Here is a 16311-nt window from a genome sequence, read left to right as displayed (position 1 = left end):
TATTATTCTTTGATGACCTGATTATTGCACATTTCTGTTGGTTGTATAATATTGTCTACTGAGCTATGATTATAATCATTCTAGAATGTTCTGTTACAAGGTCTGTAGGCAAAAGTGGAGTTTTCAGTTCCACATTGAAAATGGGCTACAATTGGGGCCCCTGGGTGGGTCAGTCTGTTAAGTGCCTGACTTCGGCTCAGATCATGATCTCACAGCTTGTGAGTTTGAGCCCCGGGTCAGGCTCTCTCCTGAAAGCTCAGAGCCTGGAACCTGCTTCAGATTCTGTGTCTCCCTCTCTCTCAACCCCACCCCTGCTCACACTCTGTCTCTCTCTCCTTCAAAAATAAATAAACATTAAAAAAAAAAAAGGGCAACAATTTAGGGGCATCGAGGTGGGTCAGCCAGTTAAGCGTCCAACTCTTGATTTTGCATCAGGTCTTGATCTCACAGTTTGTGAGTTTGAGCCCTGCACTGCTAGTGCAGAGCCTCCTTGGGATTCTCTCTCTCTCTCTCTCTCTCTCTCTCCCTTGCTCTCTCTCAAAATAAATAAACTTAAAAAAAAACTTTAAAAATAAGTAAAAAATTAAAATGAGCTACAATTTAGACAAGTCCTTAACAAATGTTTGTGGGCAGAGAGACCTCATTGAAACAACAGCAGTCAATTCCTCATTATCTTTGCTATTAGAAGAAAGTAATGGAATTCTTCCAAAATAGTGGATAAAGTATAATACTATAATGGATTTCCTCCCCTACCCCCCCAAAGGATTTGCCTGCCTAAACTTTTTTTTTTTTTTTTTTTTTTGGTCTAGACCAAATTCTCAATGATTTTGCATCCCTTGTGCACACATTGTAGCTTGGGGATGGGGACCTGACTGGTGTTGACTGAGAGGTTCAAGATGGTCTCAGAATGCAAACTGCCCTTGGGAAATTCACATGCAGATAATGAAGTGGTGGCTGTACCTAAAATATTGATCAAAATGCAATTTAATCTGTGCAATAGGCTTCAGGCTCTGCCTTCTGACCCTGGAACAGCCACAGCAAAGTCAATCAAATGAGGGCCTTTCCTGAAGAGGATAAGCAAGTTTAAGATTTTAAAGTGTTCCCTGGCTTCCTTGTTGAAAACGGAGCTCAAGGGGCACCTGGCTGCCTCAGTGGGAAGAGCATGTGACTTTTGATGTCAGGGTTTTGAGTTCAAGCCCCACATTGGGTGCAGAGATGACTTAAATAAGTAAAATAAAATCTTTTTAAAAAATGTTTTAAAACTTTTTAAAAATGTTTTAAAAACTTTTTAAAAAGTTCATGTTTTTAAAAACTTTGTTTTAGTGCTTTAAAGGTAGAGCTAATAACTAATTATTGTTATTTTTATTTTTATTTCTCTAGGATTTTATTTAAATTGAAGTTAGTTAACATATAGTGTAATATTGGTTTAAGGAGTAGAACTTAGTGATTCATCGCTTACACATAACACTCAGTGTTCATCCCAACAAGTGCCCTCCTTAATGTCCATCACCCATTTAGCTCAGCCCCCATCCACCTCCACTCCAGCAACCTTTCGTTTGTTCTCTATAGTTAAGGATCTCTTCTGTTTGCCCCCCTCTATGTTTTTATCTTATTTTTTCCTTCTCTTCCCCTATGTCCGTCTGTTTTGTTTCTTAAATTCCACATATGAGTGAAATCATATGCTATGGAATATTACCCAGCCATCAAAAAGAATGAAATCTTGTCATTTGCAACAGTGTGGATGGAACTGGAGTGTATTATGCTAAGCAAAATAAGTTGGTTAGAGAAAGACAATTACTGTTATTGATTTTTAAAAATAAAACCTAGTTTTTAGTCTTTCTCCTTAGGAATATTCCATCTACCCCTGTAAGGATTATAGGCTGCCATGGAATAAAATTGGTGAATGTTAAATACACAGGGACACAATTTTATTCTATGCAGGGTTGTTTGCTGTCATAAAGGTTTATCAGGGAACAAACAGCCTCAAAGAATCTTTTAGTGTGTTGTTACTATCCTCTTCTGGCTGCGTTTGGTGTATTTTCCTGGTCATCTTATTAATATTGTTAGATTTAGAATACAGAGACTTTTCTACCTCCAAGTGTCTGCCCTTAAAAAAACAAACAAAAGCAAAAACCCAGCAACAAAAAATTAAGACAACTAATAATACTCATACACTTACTTAGAATCAATTATCATACTAAGGAGCCATAATTGCAGTTTTTTACATCTGTTCTGGGCACTATCAGATGCTCATTTCCCAGCAGATGTATGCAACAGTGAGGCGTCATAGTTTCTAACCTATAATGCTGCTATTATTTCATGTTGAAATTACTCTCTTTTTTAAAAAGATTTATTTAATCACTTAAGTAATCTCTAGACCCAACATGTGGCACAAACTCACAACCCTGAGGTCAAGAGGCACATGCTCTACCAACTGAGCCAGCCAGGTGCCCCACACCGGAATTATTCTCATCTAATTTCCGAAGATCTATATTGGGCCTGTAGGTAGTTAGGGGATGAAGAGGTGTTTGCGATGATTTGGAAGTCTCTGGTTACAACCTGGAAGAAGAATGTCTTTGGTGAAACATGAACCAAATTGTTCTCCTGCTCCTTTCCATTTGCCCTTTGTTTACAGTAAGATTATGCAAATATACCTTTGAGTTGGGGGTGAGGGTAGGGAGAGAAAGTGGTCTCCTTTTTTGTGTTCACTGCTATATAAAAGACCACTGTATAGGCAATTTCGTCTCCTAAAGACGAGACAGTAGATATTCAATTAATGACACTGAAGTTGGATCAAATTATCCTTCCTGTTCTTAGTTCTTCTAAGGAGAACAAAACTCTGCCTTTCCTATCTCCTAGTTCTTACCCACGTAGCAGGCCACAGATTATTATGTACTTTAATTCTACATTAGGTGCTTTTCGGGGGGAAAACCCCATAGTTTAACCTAATGAAGTGAAACATGTCTGCAATACAACTCAGATGAGATCAGCCATGGTTCTTAATATGTATTTGTGAGATGTTGAAAGTTCTTTCTTTTAATCAGTCAATATGCTTTTGTTTGTTTTTACTGTCTATGTTTTTGCAGCACTATTATTCATGAGATACAACTCATCATGTACTTCGGATGAACAGAACAGCGAGGGGTGTTTTTAGTTGACTGCTGCTGCACAATTATCACAAGGAAGAAAATGAAGCAGTATGCTATTTTGGGGTTTCATCAACGTGAAGCTGGTTGTAATTTCAATTTGTGAGATATGGTGAGGAAAATGAAAGTGGGGGAAGGGATGGTGAGGAGGTGAATGGGAAGGGAAGAGCGAAATGGGGTATGATGTTCATTATAAAACCTACGCGACATTATAAAATTTTTGACTTGTAGGTCAAAGCCATTTGAAAATATGTTAAGGTCTGAGTCTTAAATGATTGACTCATCTGGTATAACTTGTAATAAGATGAATGCTATGTTAATGTCTTATTAGAACAGAATCATTGATGGGGGCGCCTGGTTGGCTCAGTCGGTTGAGCGTCTGGCTTCGGCTCAGGTCATGATCTCACCATTAGTGAGTTTGAGCCCCGCGTCGGGCCCTGTGCTGACAGCTCAGAGCCTAGAGCCTGCTTCAGATTCTGTGTCCCCCTCTCTCTCCACCCCACCTCTGCTTGTACTCCGTCTCTGTCTTCCAAAAATGAATAAACATAAAAATAAAATAAAATTTAAAAAAGAACAGAATCATTGGAAACAGTGCCAAAGACTATTTTCTGTGGATATTTTCAGAAGACAGATCTGGGTGGAAATGGTGATTTGCCTCCTCTGAAGATCCTACAGATCTGAGAGCCTTTGGACACTTGGATACTATGCTAAGTAAGCGTTATGTACTTCATTTAAAAACATATCCATAATGATCAGCAAGGTAGCTTCCTTATTCTAACCTAAGTTATATAATAGAAGGTGATTTTTATTATTCTGACAATTTTGGGGAGGAAAAATAATTTTCCCTCTACCCTTCTGAGTTCTTGGCTGAGACCGTTGTAATAGATTAACAAGAGAAAAACAAATTTATTAACAGGTATACCTCATGTATACACAGGAGACACTCAGGAACAATGAATAACTCTCTGAGGTGTCTTTAGAATTCAGGATTAAATGCTATCTTTATAGGAAAAGGGGAGCAGAGATATAGGCCTCTTGGGGGAGAGTGAATGATTTTTAGGAAAGATAACTGGGCCATTAGAAGAATAGATGAGAGGCATGGTAGTTTGTGACAAAGTTTGTCTGAGTGTGGTGTTGACTTGAAGTTTCCTCTCCAGGACAAGAATCATGTTCCTTGGTTGAGGAAACTCCAGGGGAGGGCATCTATGACAACTGAGTTCCTTTTGGAGAATATGTCTTCAGGTAGATAAAGGGAGTTCAGAGAAAGCCCTGCATTTGCTTTCTAAGTACCTACAGCTCAAAATATCAATATACCAAAGTAGCATGCCAACAGTGTCCTATTATCCTTTACAATCATGAAAAAAAGAAAAAAATGTTTCATGCAGGAGGAAGTGCAAAAAAAAATAGCAAAACCCTCATTTGATATTAACACTTCAAAATGGAAGTTTTGACTGATAGACAGCCAGTAAGTTTTTAGACATATTAACTAGGTCAAGCTTTAAACAATGGATCATTTTATCTGAAATTACTCTATTCATAGTAGGCTTTGTATGAGGTCTGTGACTAGTCATGTCAAGTTAGTTCTTAGAAAAATAGCTCTGGAGCTCATTTGATTGGAAGAAGCATACGAATTCTTCATATCCTTAAACTAGGATGGAAAGAATGCATTTCCAGAACCTGCAAATGCTGAAGATTTCAGTTCTCATCAGTATTTAACATAATGCACTGTGCCTAAACAAATGCAAAGCTATCAGAAAAGGAGATAGAGATTCAACTCATATCTTCTTACCATTTTCAGTGGACTTTGCTGCTTACAAAAAAAAAAAAAAATGCTTTGGGCATGATGTTCCATGAAAAAGAGTAGTCAGCAAGTTGTTATAGGCTTAGGTTGGACAAGGAGACTTTTACAGAGATCAAGTACAGAAAGAACAGAGAAGGAAATTTAATACCATTGAATGCCCTTGACCAAAATTTTGATAATGAGCTTGTTTCCTAATGTCATAATTTCTGAACTTAATGTGCTTCAGAAACATCTTGTGAAAAGTCTAGTAGTAAAGTTCATATGATAAATTATGTTGAGAACATTATTACATAATGTGGAATTTAAGAAATTCTTTTTATTGAGGGCTTATCATATGCTTGACAAAATAAAGAAAATTTAGCTCCTTTCTCAAGATGCCTTTCATTGGAAGTATTTCTTTCAAAACTCTTGTTTTTGTCAAATAATTTGGGATCGGTGTTGGGATAATATAGAATATTACCTCATTTTATTCAAATATGTATTGATATAGGTATCATTTAACAACTATTTTTGTAATGCTGGTTATGACTTGAATAAGGAAGATGTTCAGAAACTCTTTTAAAATCAAAGTTAAACCACTGAGGTGGCATTATCATGTGATCTCATTCCTATCTATAAATAACTAGAGCAAAAAAGCACCTGGACCTTCTCTTCCCTTTTTTTGATGGAAAGCTTGGTTGGCATCTTTGCAATTAACTTTGTATTTAACTTTATATATTTAGGCTGACTCTGTTATACACTTAACCTTTTTGATTCTGACAAGTGTGTATGGTGTAGAATAAAACCAATCAATTATGTTGGGCTTTTCCCACCTAAATTCAATCTCACGCTTTTCTTTGAAATTCTAATATCTCTTTAAATCTGTCTAATTTTATCATTTATATAGAAGGGTTTTGTAAACAACTTCCATATGTAAGCAGTGCTGTTGCCTGTAACAACATGTGGTCATAATATTAATAGTATTTTGTCTTGTGCTTCTGACTCCAGTTCAGCTTGTATGCATCTAGGATTTTCTCTTCTTTTTTTTAAGGTATTAAAATAAGAAAAGATTTTGGCCTTTAAGACTAATGATTTCCTGTTTTTCTTCTATAGTGAAATGAACTGGAAACGTCAATGTAAGTATGTTAATAAAAACTATCAATTTTCTTCTCAAAGATAAAGTCAGAGCAGAGGGAGAAAATGAATGACCAAAGGAAAATTCCATACTAAGGAGTGACTTCAACAGCCATTCCTTTTCCTTGAGCGTTGAGCTTGAGATAAACCTGTGTTCAAGAACCTAATCTTTAAATACAAAGAGATACTGGCTGCTCTTTGTGCTTCTTGACCTGGTTTTGGTTCATGTATGGTGGAGGTCTTATTAGAATTATGATACAAACAAAAATAATGAATGTGTTTATTTCTATAACTTTAAGTATACGAAAAGATGTACAAATACAAATTGGTCCTTAGAACATATTGAAAAGGCTAGGCTGTTATTGTCTCTATTCTACAGGGGCTCATGTTCAATAAATGCTAATTGCTAAAATAGGAAAACATTTATCTTGTCCTATATAGACGGCGTTCCTCAATTATGTGTGATTAATGCCTTTTTTCCAAGCATTCGACATCTGCTTTTGATCAGCGAAGGATCATCCAACTTATCAAATGGCTGTTCTGCTCATTTATGTCCAATTCCTACGTGGCCACAGTAGATTCTGTAAAATGTACATTCTTTCTTAGAATGTCTCTACGTCGGGAGAAAACGATGCTTCCCAGATTCTTTGAAGATATCTCATTAGAAAAATCAAAACATGAGTATTCTGTAGAAATTTAACTTTGGAGCTAGAATTGGCAGGAAGCTGATTTAACAATATGTCTGGAGGCAGCTGTGAAGGGCTGTGCAAGTGATTTGCATCTTAGTCCCACTACTTGCCAATTTCTCTGCACCTCACTTTACTCATTTGTAAAATGGGGGAGTTACAGTCCCTACTTGATACTGTTGCGAGGATGGAGATAAAACACTTAAAGCATTTAGAATAATACGTAGCACAGAGCAGGCATTAAATAAATATTAGCTCTCATCCAGGGAGATTTAGAGTGTTATTTCATTACAGATTAAAAAAAACTAAATTAACAAATTATTTCTTTCTTCAATGTCACTTCACAGTTTTGTAGCAGAAGTTAAAAATGATTTTTTTTTTAAGTTGTGAGACAATTCTCCAAGTTAACACATTCATAAGTCAGAAAAGACTGACTATAGCAGAATCTGCAACATTTACATTTGGTCAAACAAGGGAAATAGTCTTTTACTCTCTTCATGTGGAAAAGCTGTATGCAATTAGTGTGTGTGCAGCATATCTTTCTTGGCATTCAAAAGCATTAAAAGAACACTCATTAATTTCCAAGAGAGTTTTGAAAAATGCTAGTCCCTAGAGTTCAGACTGCTTTTTTTAGAAAAATGTCTCAACACAGAGGCATGGAATCTGAAATTAAGAGGACCTGAATACCCAGATTTAGGTATAAACTTTGGACAAGTTATTTAACCTCTCTGTGATAACTTCTAAAATGACAATGATAATGTCTTCTCCTTCGAAGGATAGAATTAAATGAGCTAATGTGGGGCACCTGGGTGGCTCAGTTGGTTAAGCGGCCAACTTCAGCCCAGGTAATGATCTCGGGGTCCGTGAGTTCGAGCCCTGCATCGAGCCCTGCATCGGGCTCTGTGCTGACAGAGCCTGGAGCCTGTTTCAGATTCTGTGTCTCCCTCTCTCTGACCCTCCCCCGTTCATGCTTTGTCTCTCTCTGTCTCAAAAATAAATAAACGTTAAAAAAAATTTTTTTTTTTAAATAAATGAGCTAATGTGTAGCAGTGTGACCCCTAAATCGTAAATTAAAATTTCTGAATTCAAACTTCTTTTATTTTGTAAGCATATCTCCTTTGAGGATATAAAATTGTTTCACTGACTAGAAACATACGTTTTTTTTTTTTTTTTTTAATGTTTATTCATTTATTTAGAGAGAGAGAGAGAGAGAGAACACGTGAGCAGGGGAGGGGCAGAGAAAGAGGGAGAAAATTCCAAGCAGGCTCCTCGCTGTCAGCGCTGAGCCAGACTCAGGGTTCAATTTCACCAACTGTGAGATCGTGACCTGAGCTGAAATCAGGACACGGATGCTTAACCAAGTGAGCCACCGAGGCGCCCCAACCAGAAACATTGAAAATTTAACAAATGCTGCAAAAACTAATCAATTATAAGCTAAACTGTACTCACTGAAATTTGAGTAAGAAATTTCAAAATAAGCATTTTGTGCTATTTACAAAAGTTAAATAGCATATACTACTTCTGGTCTCATCTGAAAAATCTTCCAGAGAGGGGCGCCTGGGTGGTTCAGTTGGTGAAGTGTCTGACTCTTGATTTCTGCTCAGGTCAGGATCTCACGGTTGGTGGGTTCGACCCCTGCATCAGGCTTCCTGCTGAATGTAGAGCCTGCTTGGGATTCTCTTTCTCTCTCTCCCTCTCTGTCCCCGCCCTGCTCTTGAGCACGCGTGCTTACTTTCATGTTTATAACTTGTTTACCATCTTGACTTTTTTTCCAGATGACATTTAAAAGTTACAGGTAAGTAATATTGCATGATTGAAGCACTGGTTAGCTAGAATTACTAGTGGAACAGTGGCATATTTTCTGTACACATTTCTCTTTAATATGCCTTTGCCACTCACAGCCTTCCTGCTCTTTGAGGGAATTACTTTTGGAGAATCACTTGGTTTTAAATACTGACCTATTTCACAGTTCTCACAAACAGGTGACTTGTTATAATATTCAGCCAATTTTCTATTTTATGGTAGGAAAATCACTAACCACAGCCAAATATACATGTTAGTTTGCAACGTTGCAACAACTAGATTTAAAGTGAACACTGCACTGTAGACTGATCTTTTAGTCAATAGAGAGGAATTCAGAGCTACACCTTCAGGATATAAACAGGGGAAATTCAGTCTTTGAAAAGGCAAAGGATAACTCTATTGAGTTCAAAGGATTTAATGACTTCATTACACATAGTAGTAGGCATTTAATATCAATGCAAAAAGAGTCCAGACTTTTTTTCATTAAAAGGCGGTAACATGAAAATACCTGGCTGTTCAAGTGTTTGTTTTAACGTACTTGTATTCAGGTATTCCTGGTCACAGAAATGCTGGCAACTGAGAGATATATAGAGGTTTTTAAAATTCAAGTTTCCATAATTGTGGAGTTGCTCTTTGTATCTGAGTGAGGCTTGATAGAGCCTACACAGGAATTGCAAAGTGATATGGCAGACAGAAACGAAATACATTTGAAAAGACTATTTTCTTATGACTTACATTCTCCTGGAAGTTAAGAAAAAAAAAACTCCTTAAAATTTTTTTTTAATGTTTATTTATTTTTGAGAGACAGAGTGTGTGGGAGGGGCGGGGGGGGGGGGGGGGGGGGAGACACAGAACCTGAAGCAGGCTCCAGGCTCTGTATTATGACCTGAGCTGAAGTCGGACACTTTCTGAGCCACCCAGGCGTCACCAAAAAAGCGCCTTTTAAAAGAAATAATGTTACTCCCCTTCCATCAAAACAGCCCTAAACAATATCCTTTACTACTGGTTATCAGAACAAGTATCTGCTTTTATAGGATTATCTCACCTCATTCTGTCAACTTTGGGTTAAGACTTTGTTTCTTCTGCTTCTAACCATATCAGCACAATCATAGAGGGTATTTAGGGTCCAAGTGGGGGTGTTGAGCTGTTGTTTGGGGTGGACCTAATGCAACATTTTTAGAGATCAAGAGCATTTTCTTTCACACTAGTCCAAAGAAACATTTTGCCTATCTACATTCCATTGCAGGTTCAAGTGGCTAAGATAGCTTCTTTTTCCATTCACAAACTGTTGAAATAGTATGTCAGATTTACATTTCGACAAAGGATGGCCCCTATTAACCATCCTTTTCACTTGCAACAAAAGCTGTCGAGGGTATTAAAAAGATGATTTTTGTAAAATACACAAATGGCCATGGGTATGTAAAAATACAATCACTCATATATTTATGAATATCTTAAGACAAGTACGATCTCTTCAAATGTATTTGATTTTCATTACCACACCATTTTCAGTATTTGTGAGCACCTACTTTGTACCTAGTGCAGAGCTCCACATTAGCAATTTAAGGTGAAAAATGTAGTCCTGCCGTTTTGGTTGAGTGGGGGGGGGGGGGAGGGGGGCGGAGACCACAGAAATAACAGCAATACATCATGGCTTTGATACAGGATATACACAGGACGTTGAGGGTGCATTTCTGTTCAGTAATAATATAAGAGAATGGAGACACTGAGGGATGGAATGAAGAAAATAGTTTAGAGAATCCTAAAGGTAATGCGCTGAATTGACAACTAGAGGTCTATAAAACTCTGCAAGAGAATTCAGCTCTTTATGCTTAAACAAGCTCCTGAAATAGGATTATAGATCTGTAAATCTGTGAGATTTCCTGAATTAGAAGTCTAACCATAAAAGTTTAGTCGCTCAACAGCCTAGGTAAAAAAAACAAAAAACAAAAAAACTCTCTAGGGTTTTCCATATCAGTTTGTTGCTAATTCCTGAGCGAGAAGTACATTCTCGCTTAGTAGTACATTCTAGTTTAGAGCTAGAATGTTTTGACGTGTAATGCTAGGGAAGCAACTTCCAGTAAACTGCCTCCAATCAAACCTAACGTTGCTTTGTAGAACTATGCTCAGACCATGCAGGTTTTTTTTTTTTTTTAACTGAAATTACAGTAGGCTCTTTTTCCTTTTCCAACCCTAAAAGGTAGTCTTCATTTATCACTGCACTTGTGTTACCACTAGGACTTTGTCTTTTAACTCAAACCTTTGGGGGCTATATAGCCTGGACAATTAAACGAAAAGACATCTCTGCTGGAGATAAGCTCCACCTGTTGAGGTCAATTAGTTTACTGGGCTGGGCTGCTTCTTCCCTCCAGGTAGGGATGGACTGCAAGCACGCCCTCTCTAGCGAAGAGCCTACCCGGGAGGCAGTTAGGTAGTTAACAGCAAACAGCTGCAACATCTGCCCGCTGGCGGCTGGCCCTCCCTGCTCGTCGAAGGGCGAGGGGGGGGGACCGCATGGCAGCCGCAACGACACTGCACAAAAGGCAGCACCTATCTCGAAGACACTTCGGCTTTCCGCGGACAGCCGCGCAGCTCCCCTAGAGGGCCTCCGCCTAGAGGGCGCGGGCGACGCGGGCCGGGGGTGAGCCCAGGTGCGGCGAGGGGGAGGAGGGCTCCGCCACGCGCCAAGGAAGAAAGCCTGACTCATGTCGTATCGTGGCGGTGGCGGCGGGCTCCTGGGAACTGAAACTCGTGATGCTGTTGCTGCGGAGAAAAGCCTCATTACCCATTCCGCAGGCGGGGAGGGGGGCGGGGGGAACACCATGCAGGACGCGTACGCCAGAGACCCAAGGCTCCAGCAGCCTCCGCGGGCCCCACCCCACCGCGCCCCTTCCCCTGCCGCGTGCCCGCGCGCGCGTGCGCGCGCACCGGCCGCGTGAGAGAACAGAGCGGACACACCTAACCTGCGCGCGCCCCCACCCTGCCCCACCCCCCACTCAGGCCGCAACTCACTGGCCGACCCGGATTCGCTCCCCCGGCCGAAATTCCCCACCCCCACCACCCTCGGCGTCGGCGCCGCCGCTAGTCTTCGGCAATTTCCGTCGGGAGACCCAGCACTCGGCAAGGCCCGAAGCCCCGCCGCCTCCTTCTTCGCCGGACCCGGCTTTATGTCTGCGGCGCCGGGGCGCATGCGCAGACGCCATCTTCCCTCCTTCTCCTTTGCTTGCCCCCTCCCCCCGCCACCACCGCCACCGCCTCCTCTCGCCGACGGTCGCCCCTCCTCCTCCTCCTGCGCTCGGGCGCTGGTCCCTCCTCTCCCGTTGCCGCGAGAGACTGGGGGATACGGTGGAGCCGGAGAAGAGCACTAGTAACAACCACCACAGCCCCCTCCCCGCCCGCCGCCCTCCCTCGGCACCCACCCACTCACCCGCCCCGTTTGCCGACACCGACCAACCCCACCTCTCGTTCCTTTGAACGGCGTCGGCTGCAGTCGCTTGCACCAGCCCGTCTGGCCACCAACGCCGCCGAGAAAGGAGCCGCCGCTGCCTGCGGCCCCCTCCCGCCCGGGCCGCGGGAGCAGCAGGGTGAGGACGAGCCGGCTGAGGAGGAAGAGGACAGGAGCAGCTCGCACCCCTCTGCGCTAGCGCACATCCCGCCGCCCTCCGGGGAGGCTCGGGCGCCGGCCCCTTCCTCCCCGAGGACGTGTGCCGAGCCGAGGCGCCTGCCCTGAGGGAGGAAAATGCTCGGGCTCCATGGCTGCCAGTGATGGAGCGGTCCCTGGGCTCCCGCTGCCAGTGCCGCCGCCGCGCCCCGGCCGTGCTCCGCGAGGACCCGGCGTCTCTGCGCGCCCGCCCGCGCCTCGTTGCTGGGCTCACCGTACCGGGCGCCCCGCCGCCGCCCCGCTCCGAGCCTCGCCGCCCCGGCCCCAGCCGCGGCCAGCGTTTGCTCACGGAACAGCCGCCGCGAGCCCAGGGGGTTTGAAAGGGTCCGAGGGGCGTGGGGGGAGGGCCGAGCGGGGACAGCGGGGCCGGGAGGGGAGGTTTGAGCGACACTGAGCTCGGGGCTCGCCGGCGGCGGCGGCGCTGGGGGTGGCGAGGGGAAGGCGACACTCGCTCCGCGCTGCTTTCGTGCAGAGCGACCGGGAGGGTTTTGCAGCGGCCGCCGCCGCCGCCGCCGCGGCGGGAGGAGGGGTTGAGGTGGCTTTTGAGTTGTCGGGAGAAGGTGGGCATTTCTCGGTTTTCCCACCCCCTCCACTTGTCTCCCCCCTTGCCTTGTCTTCCCCTCCCTCCTGCCCCGCACCCCACGTGAAGCGGAATATAAAGGGGGGTGTGAGACTAGAGGGGAAAGTGAATGGCGAAGGACTGAAGGGGTCCCCCCTTCGGGTCCCTGGCCGCCCTGTTCACCCTCGTTCATCCTCCCTTCCCGAAGCTCGCCCTCGAAGGCAGGAGCGGCCGGCGCCTTCGGCTGAGGAGGAGAAGGAGGAACCGCGCCGGGCGGAGCGTCAGGTCCCGTTTTCCTCCCCGGCGTCTTGAATACAAAGATTACGGTGCAGAAGGAAATTGCACTCGCCTCCTCCGCCCCCCGGTACCCGACACAATGCACCAGCCGCCTGAGTCCACCGCCGCGGCGGCCGCGGCCGCTGCAGACATTAGTGCTAGGAAGATGGCGCACCCGGCAATGTTCCCTAGAAGGGGCAGCGGTAGTGGCAGCGCCTCTGCTCTCAATGCAGCAGGTACCGGCGTTGGTAGTAGTGCCACATCTTCCGAGGATTTTCCGCCTCCGTCGCTGCTCCAGCCGCCACCTCCTGCAGCATCTTCTACGTCGGGACCACAGCCTCCGCCTCCACAAAGCCTGAACCTCCTCTCTCAGGCTCAGCTGCAGGCACAGCCTCTTGCGCCAGGCGGAACTCAAATGAAAAAGAAAAGTGGCTTCCAGATAACTAGCGTTACCCCGGCTCAGATCTCCGCCAGCATCAGCTCTAACAACAGTATCGCAGAGGACACCGAGAGCTATGATGACCTGGATGAGTCTCACACGGAAGATCTGTCTTCTTCCGAGATCCTTGATGTGTCACTTTCCAGGGCTACTGACTTAGGGGAGCCTGAACGCAGCTCCTCAGAAGAGACTCTGAATAACTTCCAGGAAGCTGAGACACCTGGGGCAGTCTCTCCCAACCAGCCCCACCTTCCGCAGCCACATTTGCCTCACCTTCCACAACAGAACGTTGTGATCAATGGGAATGCTCATCCACACCACCTCCATCACCACCATCACATCCATCATGGGCACCACCTACACCATGGGCACCACCATCCATCCCATGCTGGTGTGGCCAGTACATCCATTCCTGGAGGGCCGCCCTCCAGTCCAGTATCCAGAAAACTCTCTGCAGCTGGAAGCTCTGACAGTGTTCTAGCAGCGGCCCCAACTTCTGCTGTATCATCGGGTGGCTCACCTGCATCTGTAATGACTAATATCCGTGCTCCAAGTACTACTGGCAGTATAGGTATAAGTTCTGTTACTGGCACTAATACAATGAGTAATGTCAACATTACTGCCGTGGGTAGTTTTAATCCTAGTGTGACAAGCAGCATACTTGGTAATGCTAATATAAATGCAAGCAATATTCCTAGTGCTGCTACTGTGAGTGTTGGGCCTGGAGTTAGCAGCAGTGTTAATGTGAATATCTTGAGTGGCATGGGCAATGGTACTATATCTTCCTCCGCTGTTGTTAACAGTGCCCCCAGTGCCGCTGCAGGGATGACTGCGGGGTCCCTTTCGGGTCAGCAGCAGCCACCAACAGTTAACACGTCAAGGTTCAGAGTTGTGAAGTTAGATTCTAGTTCTGAGCCCTTTAAAAAAGGCAGATGGACTTGCACCGAGTTCTATGAAAAAGAAAATGCTGTACCTGCTGCAGAAGGTGTGGCGATAAATAAAGTGGTGGAAACTGTAAAACAGAACCCGACAGAAGTGACTTCGGAGAGGGAGAGCACTAGTGGGAGTTCAGTGAGCAGTAGTGTCAGCACACTGAGTCACTACACGGAGAGTGTGGGAAGCGGAGAGATGGGAGCCCCTACTGTGGTGGTGCAGCAGCAGCAACCAGCTCTTCAAGGTATGGCTCTTCCCCAGATGGATTTCAGTAGCACTGGTCCCCAGAGTATTTCAGCAGTTAGCATTCCACAGAGTATTTCTCAGTCACAGATCACGCAAGTACAATTACAGTCTCAAGAACTGAGCTATCCTCAAAAGCAAGGTCTTCAGCCAGTACCTCTACAGGCCACTATCAGCGCTGCAACTGGTATCCAGCCGTCACCTGTTAGTGTGGTTGGTGTAACTTCAGCTTTAGGTCAGCAGCCTTCCATTTCCAGTCTGGCTCAACCCCAACTACCGTATTCTCAGACGGTTCCTCCAGTGCAAGCTCCCCTTCCAGGAGCACCACCCCAACAGTTACAGTATGGACAACAGCAGCCGACTGTCTCTACCCAGATGGTCCCAGGCCATGGTAAATCTGTGGCTCAGAATCCTTCAGAGTATGTGCAGCAGCAGCCGATTCTTCAAACAGCAGTGTCCTCCGGACAGCCCAGTTCTGCAGGAGTGGGAGCAGGAGCGACAGTGATTCCTACGGCTCAGCCACAGAGTATCCAGCTGCCAGTGCAGCCCTCGGCAATCCAAGCACAACCTGCAGGGGCATCTGGCCAGCCTGTTGGCCAGGCTCAAACAGCAGTATCTGTTGTACCTACTGGCAGTCAAATTGCAAATATCGGTCAACAAGCAAACATACCTACTGCAGTGCAGCAGCCCTCTACCCAAGTCACACCTTCGGTTATTCAGCAAGGTGCTCCTCCATCTTCACAAATAGTTCCACCTGCTCAAACTGCGATTATTCATCAGGGAGTTCAAACTAGTGCGTCAAGCCTTCCTCAACAATTGGTCATTGCACCCCAGAGTACCTTGTTAACTGTGCCTCCCCAGCCACAAGGAGTAGAATCGGTAGCTCAAGTTGTTTCGCAGCCGTTGCCTGCAGTTAGTCCTTTGCCCTCTGCTAGTAGTATTTCTGTTACAAGTCAGGTTAGTTCAACTGGTCCTTCTGGAATGCCTTCTGCCCCAACAAACTTGGTTCCACCACAGAATATAGCACAAACCCCTGCCACTCAAAATGGTAATTTGGTTCAAAGTGTTAGTCAACCTCCCTTGATAGCCAGTAACATAAATCTGCCTTTGGCACAACAGATACCACTAAGTTCTACTCAGTTCACTGCACAATCATTAGCTCAGGCAATTGGAAGCCAAATTGAAGATGCCAGGCGCCCAGCGGAACCCTCCTTAGTTGGCTTACCTCAGACTATCAGTGGTGACAGTGGGGGAATGTCAGCAGTTTCAGATGGGAGTAGCAGCAGCCTAGCAGCCCCTGCTTCTCTTTTCCCGTTGAAGGTGCTACCGCTGACGACACCCCTGGTGGATGACGAGGATGAGAGGTAAGATCATGCCATGTTTCTGCAGACATTCAACAAATTCAGAGTTAATTTATTTAGTAGCTGTGTAGATGCACAAGATTTGTCGAAAGCATTACATATTTTTCCATTTTTGTATGTGAAAATGCATTTTTGTGGTAAGTTTCCTAGAGCAAGAGTGTTATGGAATGGTTTCAGAGTGGATAGCAAATGGATGTAAGTAATATGTAAACTACTTGGCAGTAGTTATTGAATATTAAGTATAGGTTTAGGGGCACCAAATGGCTTTTGTTATTTATAAAATGCTTTTT

At 44.4% G+C, this 16311-nt stretch overlaps 2 protein-coding genes and 1 long non-coding RNA gene across 6 annotated transcripts in view; 2 read left to right on the top strand and 1 right to left on the bottom strand.

The window, feature by feature from the left end:
• The window catches only part of LOC147584761 (uncharacterized), a 103108-nt gene extending 97099 nt beyond the window's left edge, over positions 1–6009 (top strand). For all 3 annotated transcript variants that reach the window (XR_015253047.1, XR_015253044.1, XR_015253042.1), the window contains one exon: positions 3087–6009. This is a non-coding gene — a long non-coding RNA (uncharacterized LOC147584761). The remainder of the gene's footprint in view (positions 1–3086) is intronic.
• Positions 6010–9969: 3960 nt separating this feature from the next.
• On the bottom strand, positions 9970–13613 carry LOC147584760 (uncharacterized). The gene is made up of 2 exons (XM_086711805.1): positions 12009–13613; positions 9970–11312 (listed from the first exon to the last, which is right to left on the bottom strand). The coding sequence occupies exons 1-2, from the start codon at positions 12960–12962 to the stop codon at positions 11253–11255; spliced, it is 1014 nt and encodes a 337-aa protein (XP_086567931.1). The 5' UTR covers positions 12963–13613; the 3' UTR covers positions 9970–11252.
• The window catches only part of TSC22D1 (TSC22 domain family member 1), a 133654-nt gene continuing 130488 nt past the window's right edge, over positions 13146–16311 (top strand). For both annotated transcript variants that reach the window (XM_086711802.1, XM_086711803.1), the window contains exon 1: positions 13146–16024. In XM_086711802.1, coding sequence (XP_086567928.1) covers positions 13146–16024 — 2879 coding nt within the window. The remainder of the gene's footprint in view (positions 16025–16311) is intronic.

This window comes from Puma concolor, chromosome A1 (assembly GCF_028749965.1).
Source record: "Puma concolor isolate L17-30 chromosome A1, mPumCon1.1.hap2, whole genome shotgun sequence".
In the NCBI taxonomy this organism is placed as follows: domain Eukaryota; kingdom Metazoa; phylum Chordata; class Mammalia; order Carnivora; family Felidae; genus Puma; species Puma concolor.
This window is presented reverse-complemented; position numbering and strand designations above follow the sequence as displayed.